Genomic DNA, 12,599 nt, shown 5'->3' on the forward strand with positions numbered 1-12,599 from the left:
TGTACAATAATTCTTATTTTATTGTATATAAGATTCAAATTCATTACAAAATACAAGAATGGTATGAAGAATCTACTATCTAGAATACATTACATAAGCTATTATTAAAAGCATATTATGATTATAATTTGACCAATATAAGTATAAATATTGTTTATTTTTACTAACAACTTATTATACAAAATTTTGTCGAAGAGAAATTCTACTATTAATAAGGCATTAAGTGCCAAAAGAAATTCAAAGTTCAAAGTTTTTTAATAGCTAGACAGGAAGTGTAATATTACTAAAGAATTTAAAATATGGTTTTTTTTTTACAAAAAAGTCGCATAAGAATATCAGTCGTATAGAGATCACATGACTCAATTGATCAAATCGCTTTCAATTGGTTACAAGTTTTGCATAATTCAACACATTTTTAAAATGATGGTCCTACATAATGATAATAATCTTCATTTGCTATTTTATTAATTTATTTTATATCATAAGGAAAGTTTCATAACCAAATACTGAGAGCCAAAATATACAGAAACACATCATCATGCCTATTCCAACAACAAGAGGACAAAATCCAAATAAACAAAATTTGACATGAAATTGACGCGATATCATTGGTCGAGAGCTTGAATAATCTATGATATTCATTATGGATATGGGAATCAATGACGTGAAGTGGAATAGTGTTGTATTATAAATAACTATATATTAATAAATAACTGTTAGTTGGGCTCAATATGATCAAATTACATGGAATACGTAAATCTAAAGTTCGTTTATCTTTATTCTTCCTTCAATTGGAATAGGAAATACAAGTACCTTGAATAACAATTTTATTTTCTAACCCATGCCAATACAGAATAGATTTATAAATAGCGGTCAATCTCGCACTTACTCACTTACTATTTAATGGATATAAAGATATTTATGTAACAGGCTTTCCTTTTCAGTCAATAAAAGGTTCACAAACATAAAGACGATCGTATTCATTTTAAATAAATATTATTACAATTTATTAACTTCACTTACCCGCTTTAGCTCTTTTAAGAACGTTCAAACTAATCTCATTACATAATCAAATTGATATGGTTAATGTATCTCAAATCGTGAGTTTAATCAGAAATAAACAAAAATGAAATAGTTTTGTTGTCCTTACTTGACTAGCATAAGTACTGTCCGCAATATATAAGTATTTTCTTTATTGGCATGTGTTATACTTAATAAATATATAAATACATTTCTTAAGACAATATTTTTTTTTATAATATCCAGAGCTACTTATCAACTCTACAGGAGTAATGAACGATGTCTCCGTTGGGATATCGCACAAAAGCGCTTTGGTTTCCGAAGCGCTTCTTGCAAACAGGACATACGTTGTAATCATTTATCACTATGCTTTTTGATTCGTGGAATTGCTTTAGTTCTTGAACCTGTAAAAATTAAATACATAATTATGTTAACAAACGAAGTATAAACAGCGATAGTAAAAACGTTATTAAAAGTATGTTCTTCAATTCACAGCCTTTGTAAAGAGGCATATAACTGCATATTAATTTCTATTATATTTTAATATCTGGTGAAAACTTCTCATGTAAACTTTATATTCAATAATAACGTATAGCCCCTCTTGATCTTCCTTGTGCATTTTTTGAATGTGGAATGGCTAGAAACGACGCAAACATCGCAAATGTCGCACCTGCAAATGCTCAGCGTACAGCAGGCCCTTGAGCAGCTGCGTGCGGCGCTTGAGCGTGAGCTGTCGCTGCAGCGCGGCCGACAGGAAGCGCTCCAGGCGCGCCAGCGGCACCCCGTCCGGCAACACCGACAGCGCCTACAACACAAACGGTCACCACCGCTCACAAACAGGAGCATATCATACAAGTGCCAGGTGCCATCGTGCCAGTAACACTAAACCTAAAACCCGAACACAAAACATAGCAAAACAGAGTTGCTACGTAAATGTTTACTAATTAGGTTATCTTTACTCAGGCGATCTTTCACAAATAAACCTTACTACCAATAAAATCTGAATATAAGTTTTAGAGTATTTAATATTTGTTTGGATTATTTAATTGTATGTTGCACATTTACTATGGTATTACGATATAGTCACCAAATATAAATATATCGTGATTATATACATGTCAAAAGAAATTATTCCTCTTGTGAATTAGCAAGGCGATATGCACTGCAAGCCTTCTACTTTCTACTTAACTTCCTACCCAACAGTAAGATATTTATATGATTTTACTAAGTTGTACTTGTACAAAGTACATACCTTTATCGGCGATATTTTATCCGCATGTTTCTCTAATATACTAAGTGCAGTCTCCAGATCTGGCACGGACGACTTCGGATGTCTTTGTACATTGGACAATGGTCCAATCAACGAATTACACTGTTCGGGGTTCATCAGTATCCGCATTAAAATAACATAGACATCGACATTTTTGTCGTTCGACTTCTCGCCAATAGTTTCGCAGTATCGAATTGCTCTTTCCACGTCACCTTAAATATCAAATTGTATTATAATTTAACAACAATATTTAAATAATAAAAATGAATACAAGTTTTTATATTCATCGAACAAATTTAATACACCATCGGATGTATGCTTTGGAAAAGGTCATATATTTTGATAAGTTTAAATATTTTGAAACAGAATTACCAAGAATCTGCACATAAATGGCCAAAGCTTGTTCATGTCTCCCCAGTTTCCCCAAAATAATAGCCCTTTCTTCGAACAACGTATCGTTTGGAAAATGCAATATAACCCTTTCGGGGGTATATTGTGATGATTTTTCCAAGAATGCCACCAGTTTAGATTTTATATGTTGCAACTCCTCTTCTGTCGAATTCGCTTTTTTATCTGTGATTTTCTCCCTGTACATACTAATAAGAGCATCATGGAACAGGGGATTAGTATCGTTCCAGGTGTGTATAACATGTTCTAAGTATGGAATGACTAGAGGGTCGTGTTCTCTTAAAAGGAAGTCCAGCACTTTAGCACGCGGTAAATTTTCCACTTCAACTATGTCTTCCGTAAATATTTTTAGGCCTTCCTCTGGATGTTCTTCTAATATCCAATCAGAGAACTTGAATATTAAATTGATGTGTTCACCACCTAAAATATTTATCATTATAAATGTAAATAATAATTAAAATAACTCATCGTTATATAAATAAAATTGTATTGATACACTTTCAGTACAAAATTGAAATTGCAGTAGCTAAAAATATGCTATGTATGAGTATTTAATATTATTTACTTTTTAGAAGTAGCTCTTGCAGCAATAACTATAAATAAATTTACACTTACCCAAATGCTGTAAATAATTCTTAGTTCTATGATAACCTTTCAAACTGGAGTCTGGCTGTTTAGCCTGCTCTCTTAGCAGCTGTAGCGCTTTCGTGTGTTGTCCTTTAGTCTGATACAGTATGATGAGCTCGCTGTGCTTGCCATGCTGCAGCAACGTGCGTTCAGCTTCTTCTAAACGACAATTGTTCAGACGTAAAAGAGGAGCGACGAACGCATCGTTTGTCTAAAAATAAAATTACGAAGATATTTTCAATAATGATAGATATGAATTATTTCTTCTATACAAAAAATTGTAATGTCTTATTTAAATAATTATAACTGATCTGATCAATTAAAATATATGATACCTGTAAGTAGCACTTCAACAGCGTCGTATCGATCAACTCCAGCTGTTGAGTTACGTTTCTTTGAATTGCTGGTTCCTCCTTACTACCGCTTGCATCCTTCGAACTTTTTCCGAGTTTCGATCTTAATTCCACTAAATACTCGATCAGGGCATTCAAAGCATTTTCTAGATCTTTCCCTTTCAGCTTCTTAGTGTTATCAGAACCCGGTTTGTTATCAAGGTCGGGAAATAATTTAATAACGTCAGCTGGATCGGTGTTTAATTTTATAAACTCCTTCATAGATTGCGAATACTGCTTTATATCAAACAGCTCGAGAGCAAAGAGCATCTGAATGGAATGTATTGTTTGCTTCTTTTCTTCTGCGGAACATTCTGATAAATTCTAATAAAAAAAAGTGAATACAATTATGAATTAAGATAACATAAAACTAATAATATATAATATTATTAAATTAACAAAGCATTTTATTGTTTTTTTTTTGACGAATGTTCTCTTATTGTTTTTTTTTTTATTCTGCACTCGTGCCAAAGGGGTTATTGTGCTAATAACTTTCAATATTTATGTATAAGTACTATATATAAAATAAATGTCCTATGTTAGTAACAATAGTGGTTTCTGACACGTTAATGCCAGTTATTTGTTAATGGCAATTTAATTTTATTATAATTAAGGTATAATATCAACAATAAGAACTAAATAAATCTAGGTACATATAGGTGTTATAACAAACGCACAATGCAAATTATCTTATTACATTTAACAATAAATTAATTCCTTTAATGCAATTACATTTATATATACCTATATATCACTTTATAAATTAAATTAGTCTACGATAGCGAATAAGATAATGATTAATAATTAAGGTCCAAGAAAACATAATAAAATGAAGTGTCAATTTTTCACGAAAATAACGAATGAAATTTTTAAGTAATTATTTCTTGGTAAGAAAATACCAATAACCTAAACCGAGTCAGAGCTTATTCGTTTAAGTTAAACTGACAGTTAATCAGACAATCACTTCACTCACCTGCACTAATAGAGCCATAGTCCCTTTTCTGTTCTTAGTATTAACAACAGCTCGAAAAGGCATGATTTTATAATAATCGCAAACCGTAAAATCTTTGACAATTTTTGATACGTTATAATACAGCACTAATAAAAATTAAAAAAAAAATACCTTTATACAATACTTACATGTAAAAGTTTAATTATTTTCGCCTGTCGCTTCTTTACTTTAAAATGAAACATTTTACAACAAAAAGGTACGACTTGTTTAGCTGATTAGCGTTTAACGTTTCGGAATTAAAAATACATATTGCAATTAACATACGCATTCCCTGATCGACTTTGATAAAAAGTGCTGATTAAAATAGTAATTATGGGCTAAAGTTATATTTGGTTTAAATTTATTTACAAAGTTTAATGGAATGGAACAGTAACATAAAAAGTACTCTAAAGATATAAAAATGCTTTAAAAGTCTAATAAGGCAGTTAAACATTAAGGTATTTTAATATTTCCTTTTTTTTTAAGATGATTTTTTACTTTTTTGAAACCGGTATACTTATCCGTTCCAATCTTGGTATTTTGATTCAATTTTTAAACATTGTATGTCGATAAATCAACAATATTACTGAAAATTTTAAACGTGCTAATTCTTTTAATTATATAATATTAAAGAAGAAGAAGTAACCTTACAAGTTCGTAAAACAGTGAGATCCTAAGGATTTATAAGTGCTGTATTTTAATCGTATACTTGACCTCGTAATTGCACTATTGATTACTTAATTATATATTTTAATAATAACTAAACAAAGATATTAAACACAGTGTGCCGGTAAAATAACAAATATCATATATACTACCAACGTAGTCATTGGTTTATTCGTGTATTTAAAAGGAAAATATTTAATATTTTGTCTTATACCACAAAACACAGAGTAAACTATTTCTATATATTTATATACTGATACAAACAGGATAATTGTATTGTACATCCAAGAGAAACTATTACGATTATTAATCTGTGTATTTATATCGACTTTCGAGTTTGACTGAGATTTTATATGAATATATAATATATTCAACTTAATATAAGCAATGAACACCGACCTAATTTAAGCAAATCTCAATATTAATAATTGCATATGTTTTCAAAATATGGTACATTTTATCCTAACTGCTTCGCGCGGTTTCATCCGCGTTAGGCAATAGTGCTCCGCCCCAGTGAAATTTTATGGCCTATAAACTGTTTAAAGCAACAATCAATGTTTCGGCTTTATATTCAGGTTCTCCTGATCGATTTCGGTGCCGGTGACCATTCTCAACTGAAACTATTCAATAACATTGCATTCTCTATTCCGTCACTGCCATGTTCTGGTGTTGGAATGTCGACATGATCGGAGAGAATTCAGACATAAGACAACGGAAGCTTTACGAGCTTTCCAAGGCGAGAAACAGTGTAAACTACCAATTTTCAAACCCTGGACAATAACTGGTATTTCTTGACAGAAAAACCTAAAACTGTTAAGCTTCTAGGCCGAGGCAGTTAAATTATTAAACTTATAAATTACTTACTTTTTACCGTATTTTATTTAGTATTAACTTTTTACACTTAAAATTCGCGGCTTTCTACACTTAAAGACTAACAACGCGCTATGCTTCAACTACAGTAGTAAAATGTTCGTTTCAATACTGGCCAAAGATTTCATTTCGATGTATAGGCAGTAGTATAGGTGTCTTTAACCGGTCGAAAGACACAAAAACAAAGGAAAAATATTTTTTATACGTGTAAATATTATACACAACATATTCCATATTTATTTTTTATACTCTATACTTGACTTACAAACTTTAATATAGAATAAACATAAAGTATAACTTTTATTCTATTCCAATGACAGATAGAGGATATACACACAATGACAGATAGAGATAGACACTTCTTCATTTTCCACGCGATTTGATAATAGCTCTGCTATATATTTTTTTTAATTAAAAGAATACTCTAGCAATATTCCAAATCAATTAAGAAATTACTAATATTCCTATTTACCCCTCCTTGTAAGCTTATCACTTGTGTTAGGAATGGAAACGAGAATATCCAAGGGGTCAGGATAGATCCTGCGACTTTTTACATCGCTAGGCGGCCAATAAACCGTTGCGCTATTTAAAAATAGCACTCGAATTAATATGTACTTATTTATAGTATAACACTATAACTATACTTTCAATATTGGATAATAATTTCACCTATATTCGATAAGTCATTTTTTCATTAAGAGGACAGTCCTTGCGGAACGCTAAAATAGCGCTTACTATTTTCAAAATATCTTAAAACTGGGGCATTGATTATGGATAAAAAAAATACATTCAGTATCTGAATAGATATATCTCAAGTTTCACCGGATCATATTTATAAAATATATATCAATAACTTAGTAAATTCATCGTCAACATCACTCCAAATGAAATCGACCTTTTCTATTAAGTTTTTTAAGCTATTTAGCGGCTAGTTTATACATGTATTTTTGGTTAAATGGGGACACAAAAGTGTAAATAATAAATTCTCCATGTTCAATTTCTATTATATCACACAATATTATAGTAATTTTTTATTTTAATATTGCTTACTTTTTGGCATTCGTCCATACTTTTTAGTATGGAGAAAATAATTTGACGGTTTTGACTTATTATTCGACATTTCTGTCAATAAATTTTCAGTCCCTCCCCAGAGCCCAAGGTTTCAAGGAGAGCACGTCAGTTTTTATTTCGAGCCGAGTCTTATAATTTCGCGAAACGTCTTCGCACACATAGATAAGTTAGCATAAGTTCACATAGTAAGAAAATCAAATCTAAAAAGTGTACGAAGGGTAACCTCTTTCCCCTAATGTCGAATTAAAAGTACAAAATTGTAAGGATGAACATAGTGAATACCTGAATATACCTGAATGTAATGTAATGTTTGCACTATCCTGCTTATTTTTTTCTTTAAATTCGAAATTTAAATCAAACGCCAACTCATACATGAGTAATGACTCATGTCGTTTAGTTCGTCTGGTTAATTTCTAATTATTTAAATGCTTTATTAAAATAGTGCATAGTGCTAAGAAAAAACGGTTGATATACATTCCATTGTGTATTGATACTTAGTTAGTACCTTTCATGACCAGATACCGTCAACGGCCCACCCCCCTGATTTTTGTGTAATATAAAATGATTTTAATTGAATTATTTCATAAAAATACTTTTTTTTTTAATAAAAACTTGTTTAACCAAGAAAAAGTATTTTGTCTTTAGTTTTTTGTTGTTTAGTAGTGTAGTGTTAGTTAGTAAAAAAATTATTTGATTAATATTAACCTATTTTTATTTATAAAATTTATTTACTTTACGCCCTAATTCTGTATACCTTAACCAACCTTGAAATATCCAGAAAATAATTATTATTTAGTTAGACGAATGTGGTTGAAACAATAAAAATCATAATGTATATTAAGCATCTTAATGCAATCTGACCGCACCCTATGCTAACAAATAATTTATAATTGTGTTTACGAGTGACAACCTTATAGCTAATACATTACTCGTAATTAAATGTATTTTAATAATTCCTACGTTATGAACGCGCAATGACAATTTATTCGTTGCACCTAAAACAAGCAACTAATTGTCTCCGGGGATGCGTGCGATACACTGCATAATGCAACTGTATTATTGGAAAGTACCTATGTGTGTGTTCTAAAATAAATTCCCACGCTTACAAACTACGCTCTTAATAAATAATACAAGCCGTAGATTATTTCAAATTTCGACCGATGATGCCATGTGAATTTTAGGACAAAATTGTTTATTTATCAATAATCAACTTGTACTAGTTTTGTTATAGCAACATAATCTTTAATCTCAGAATCTTAAGAATGATAAAATACCTAGCATCAAAGTAAAAGAAATTAAGTTGGGCCTAAAATAAACAAAACCAAATTAAAGGATTAAAGAAGAATTGAATAATTAAAGAATACGCATTTGTAAGAGGACCTGATACGTGTGACTTATGACTACGAGACTTGGGCACTAACAGACTTCGAAATATCAACATGAAAAGGAGCGAAGTATGTTAGGGAGAGTCTAAGTGACAAATTCCGATATTATTATGCTACTGAAGCTAACACACTCAATTTGAATTTACCAATTTAAATCAAAGTGGACAGTCTGAGTGTCCCAGTAAAAATAATATACAAAACAGAAAAATGGAGCAAGCATGTGACACCCTGGTATCCCAAAGACGGTATACACAATCAGTAATGTACTTTGAAAACTTATTAATCCTTAGTGGATTAATACTTAGAGTACTTTGTTTTCTGTTAAAAAAGGCTATTTTATTTATTTCAATTATGAGCCAATTGCATATCATAATTATATGATCTCTTATTACGTCATAAAATGTCGCAAGGCATGTTACGCAACACTGGGTAATGGAAACTTAGCCATGTGTGTCATGTCGAGTACCGTCATGTTGGGGGCGTTTTGTCCCCTGATGTATCCAATGCTTAAAGAACACTAGCCATTTTATAATAAAATTTTACGAATATAAATTATAATGTTTGATTGTACCGTTAAATCAATAGCTATTTGAAATTGTTTGTCCTTCAACAATTGCTGCCTTTGTTTTATAACATCAACAGAACTCAAGCACCACACTTGCCCCACTGATGACACAAATATCAAACCACGCTTACATCTGGAAATATTAATTAGCTATTAATTATATATTCAATACTTTTTTATAAATTTTACAGTAAATATTTTAACAAAATAATGTTATTTACCTATACATCAGTCTTGCTTTATTCAAATCAGGTAATGTTTGTATAAACAATGCAGGCTCAACTGTTTGGACAACAACCTGGTCTTGCATCAAGCCAAGTACAAACGGCTCATCCCATACTGAAAGATAAATAAAGATAAAATATAGTTGATAAATATAGTTACATAAAGCTTTAACTTAATTGCATAGTTTATGAGTTTCAAGTTTTAATTTAAGTATGATTTCATCCTACCAACAGCTATTGGGGCTTCTTTCCATTTAATAGTTTTCTTAATCTCAATTTCCTGAGCTTCCTCTACAAGCACTGATGTGTTGTCACGACCAAGCAAAAAAGATGTTTCAGAATATTTTGCTATTGTTGGTTCTAATGATTTTGAACTGCTTGTCGGAAATAATTCCTTTGGATCTCGTGAAGACAACTGAGAAAATAAATTATAAATAAATGATTATTTTGCTTTTTTGAACCAAAAAATATTAAAAGAAACTACCTTACATTCAATACTGTTAATTTAACATGTTAAAATTACATAAAAATTGATTTACTACTACTCAATTAAAAAGAATGGAAGTTATAGGATGAAATAAAAATTAAATAATAATATGTCTAATAATCTAATTAAACTAAAATAAGAAAAATAACCTGCTAATTGCCCTAAAGCCAAGATTAACTATTCTGTAATGAAATGGAATACTAACATCAAACAAAGTGTACTCGCCCTTAAACCCGACACATAAGTACTGTTGACCCCAAGCCATTACTTTAGGGACATCAGGAATGGTAAAATCAAAAAGGTGCTTCTTAAATTCTCCATTTTTGCCATAATATAATTGCAACTTTCTTCTTACCGCTACACAAAGATGAACCACAGAATTTGATTCACCAGTCATTGATGTAGCAGACTGTAATAAAAATAAAACATTAAATTCTCTTTTTTCTAATTTAAGAACTGAGAAAAATAAAAATAAATAATTACCTTATTGTCTAATGCGAAAATTGAAGCTCCTTTAGTTTCAGAAAATGTCTTGATTAATGGAAAGTTGACTCCATTTATATCATAGGAGGACAAAACATTGTCGGTAAGACAAAGTAGTAAATTATCCTCTGCAAGCAAACAAAAAAAGAAATTAAATGTGTCATTTTAATTTCAAACATAACTTAGGTGGTACTCTTACCTGGTACAACTTCAATTTGTTGAATAGGTTTTTTGCTGAAGTTTTTGCAATATCTGCGCAGTTGTAATTCATATTTCTGATTACCATTGTTTGATGTCAAGGAGTACATAAGCAAATGCCCTTGCCTTGTTCCCAAAAGGAGATTTCCATCTTGAAAGAAATACAAATTTTAACGTTATTTTTGCTTTTATTACGTGATTAATGATTTATATTTATTAAGGATTCCTTACCATAAGCAGCTATTGCTTCTATTTGAACTGTAGCATTAAGTAAATGAGATACTTCATAAGCCTCATGCATGATTAAAACAAACTTAAACTACGCAAACAGGTAATATATATGACTAGTCTGTTCACAGTTATCGTTTTTTATCATGTCGCCTTTTATTTTTTATGGAAATGCATATTTTGAATGGAATTATAAATTAGGCACTTGATATCCGATAAATGACTTGATGTTATTGCTGTAACTATAAGTAAAAATATATTTATTCACATTGACAATAGCAATGACAATTGACAGCAAATGACATTAAAATTAGTGTTACTTTGTTAAATTTTAAGAATAATTTCAAATTAATTATTAGGGATACCAGCTTAGCAGTTCTTCAGCTTTTATAGTACAATAATTAACTGGTTCTATTTGATAAATGTACAAACACGTAGGTTTTTCTGAGTTATCAAAAGTAGTCCTTTTCACAAACACATGCTCATTTACTATTTAGTTGATAGATAACTAGGTTTATTTGTAAAAAGTACGTAAGGGAAATAAATTATTGTAGGTACAAATAATAAAACAATTTTTTTTTCATTAAGGCGTATTAATTTAAAGTTTTTTACATACTACAATCTCCAGGAATGGAAAATTGATATACGATGTGGTTACAAAATATACCTCAGAACAATTAAATTAAAATATATAAGTATAATAAGTTAAGATAAGGGTAATTTTATTCATTATAACCGAAATTATTTTATAGTCAGAGCCTGAGAGTAACCGGTTAAGCGTAACATCTGACATCTCTACTTATGATATTAAGCAACATTACATATTCTCTCGGAAAAGTAGTTACTACCATCTTACGGCCAATTCTAGCACTATGCTCGCTTATTGGTCAAATCAAATAGTGTGCGCTTCCCCGGCTTCCCATAATATACTTCTGTCACTTATTCCGTAATCACGCCCTTATTTTGCAGGAAAGCGAGAGGAATACATTTTTATTTTTTATATACTTTTTAATGTCCATATTGTAAAAACGGTTCAACTTCCGGTGGTGGACTATCGGTTCCTTCGTAAAAAAATTATATACTCCTTTATACCACCCACCTCGCCTTCGTGCTAACACCATGTCAGCTGACTTAATTTACTTCGACTTTTGTTGACCTCGACAATCGAATATGAAAACTCATAACAAAAATAATCCATAACAGCATTTCGTTTACCATGTCAAAAACAATTATTAAAAATATATAATAATACCTATAATCTATTACTAGCTCTCCACTCAATAGCAAACTTTGTCAAGAAATAGACTTGAATACTAATTATGTTTTACTGTATCTACCCACCTAGAATTTAATTTATAAGTTTTTTTTTATATTTCATTCGTAGTGCCTTTACTGCACGGTTTTTCTGTCCGTACCAGTATACAACGGCGTAACCATTCATCAACATGAATAATAAGAATTTCTTACTAAGCATGTACAAGGATATTAATTATTATAAAAAATGTATGTAGGTTCCATGACAGCCTTAGTGATTGTGAATGAAAATATATATAATAAATTGATAGATTTACATTTCAAAACGAACGGAAAATTATTCATAGGATCCTATGGCATTAACTCGTTGAATGCCGGTGGCAGCCATGCGAGCCAAACAAAATGTATGTACTCGTATGCTGAAATATATTTATAATGTCTATAAATAAATTTCCCCCAA

General features: G+C 30.6%; 1 protein-coding gene across 1 annotated transcript; it reads right to left on the reverse strand.

Moving 5' to 3' along the window:
• LOC125068658 (vam6/Vps39-like protein) lies at nucleotides 1–11,162 on the reverse strand. Its single transcript, XM_047677921.1, has 13 exons — nucleotides 10,889–11,162; nucleotides 10,659–10,808; nucleotides 10,460–10,587; nucleotides 10,182–10,385; nucleotides 9,718–9,904; nucleotides 9,487–9,604; nucleotides 9,272–9,398; nucleotides 3,661–4,041; nucleotides 3,314–3,536; nucleotides 2,663–3,118; nucleotides 2,273–2,502; nucleotides 1,691–1,825; nucleotides 1–1,424 (listed from the first exon to the last, which is right to left on the reverse strand). Exons 1-13 carry the CDS (start codon nucleotides 10,956–10,958, stop codon nucleotides 1,269–1,271), a joined length of 2,565 nt encoding a protein of 854 aa, XP_047533877.1. The 5' UTR covers nucleotides 10,959–11,162; the 3' UTR covers nucleotides 1–1,268.
• Between the last annotated feature and the right edge of the window lie 1,437 nt (nucleotides 11,163–12,599).

The sequence above is a fragment of the Vanessa atalanta genome, chromosome 14 (assembly GCF_905147765.1).
Source record: "Vanessa atalanta chromosome 14, ilVanAtal1.2, whole genome shotgun sequence".
In the NCBI taxonomy this organism is placed as follows: Eukaryota; Metazoa; Arthropoda; class Insecta; order Lepidoptera; family Nymphalidae; genus Vanessa; species Vanessa atalanta.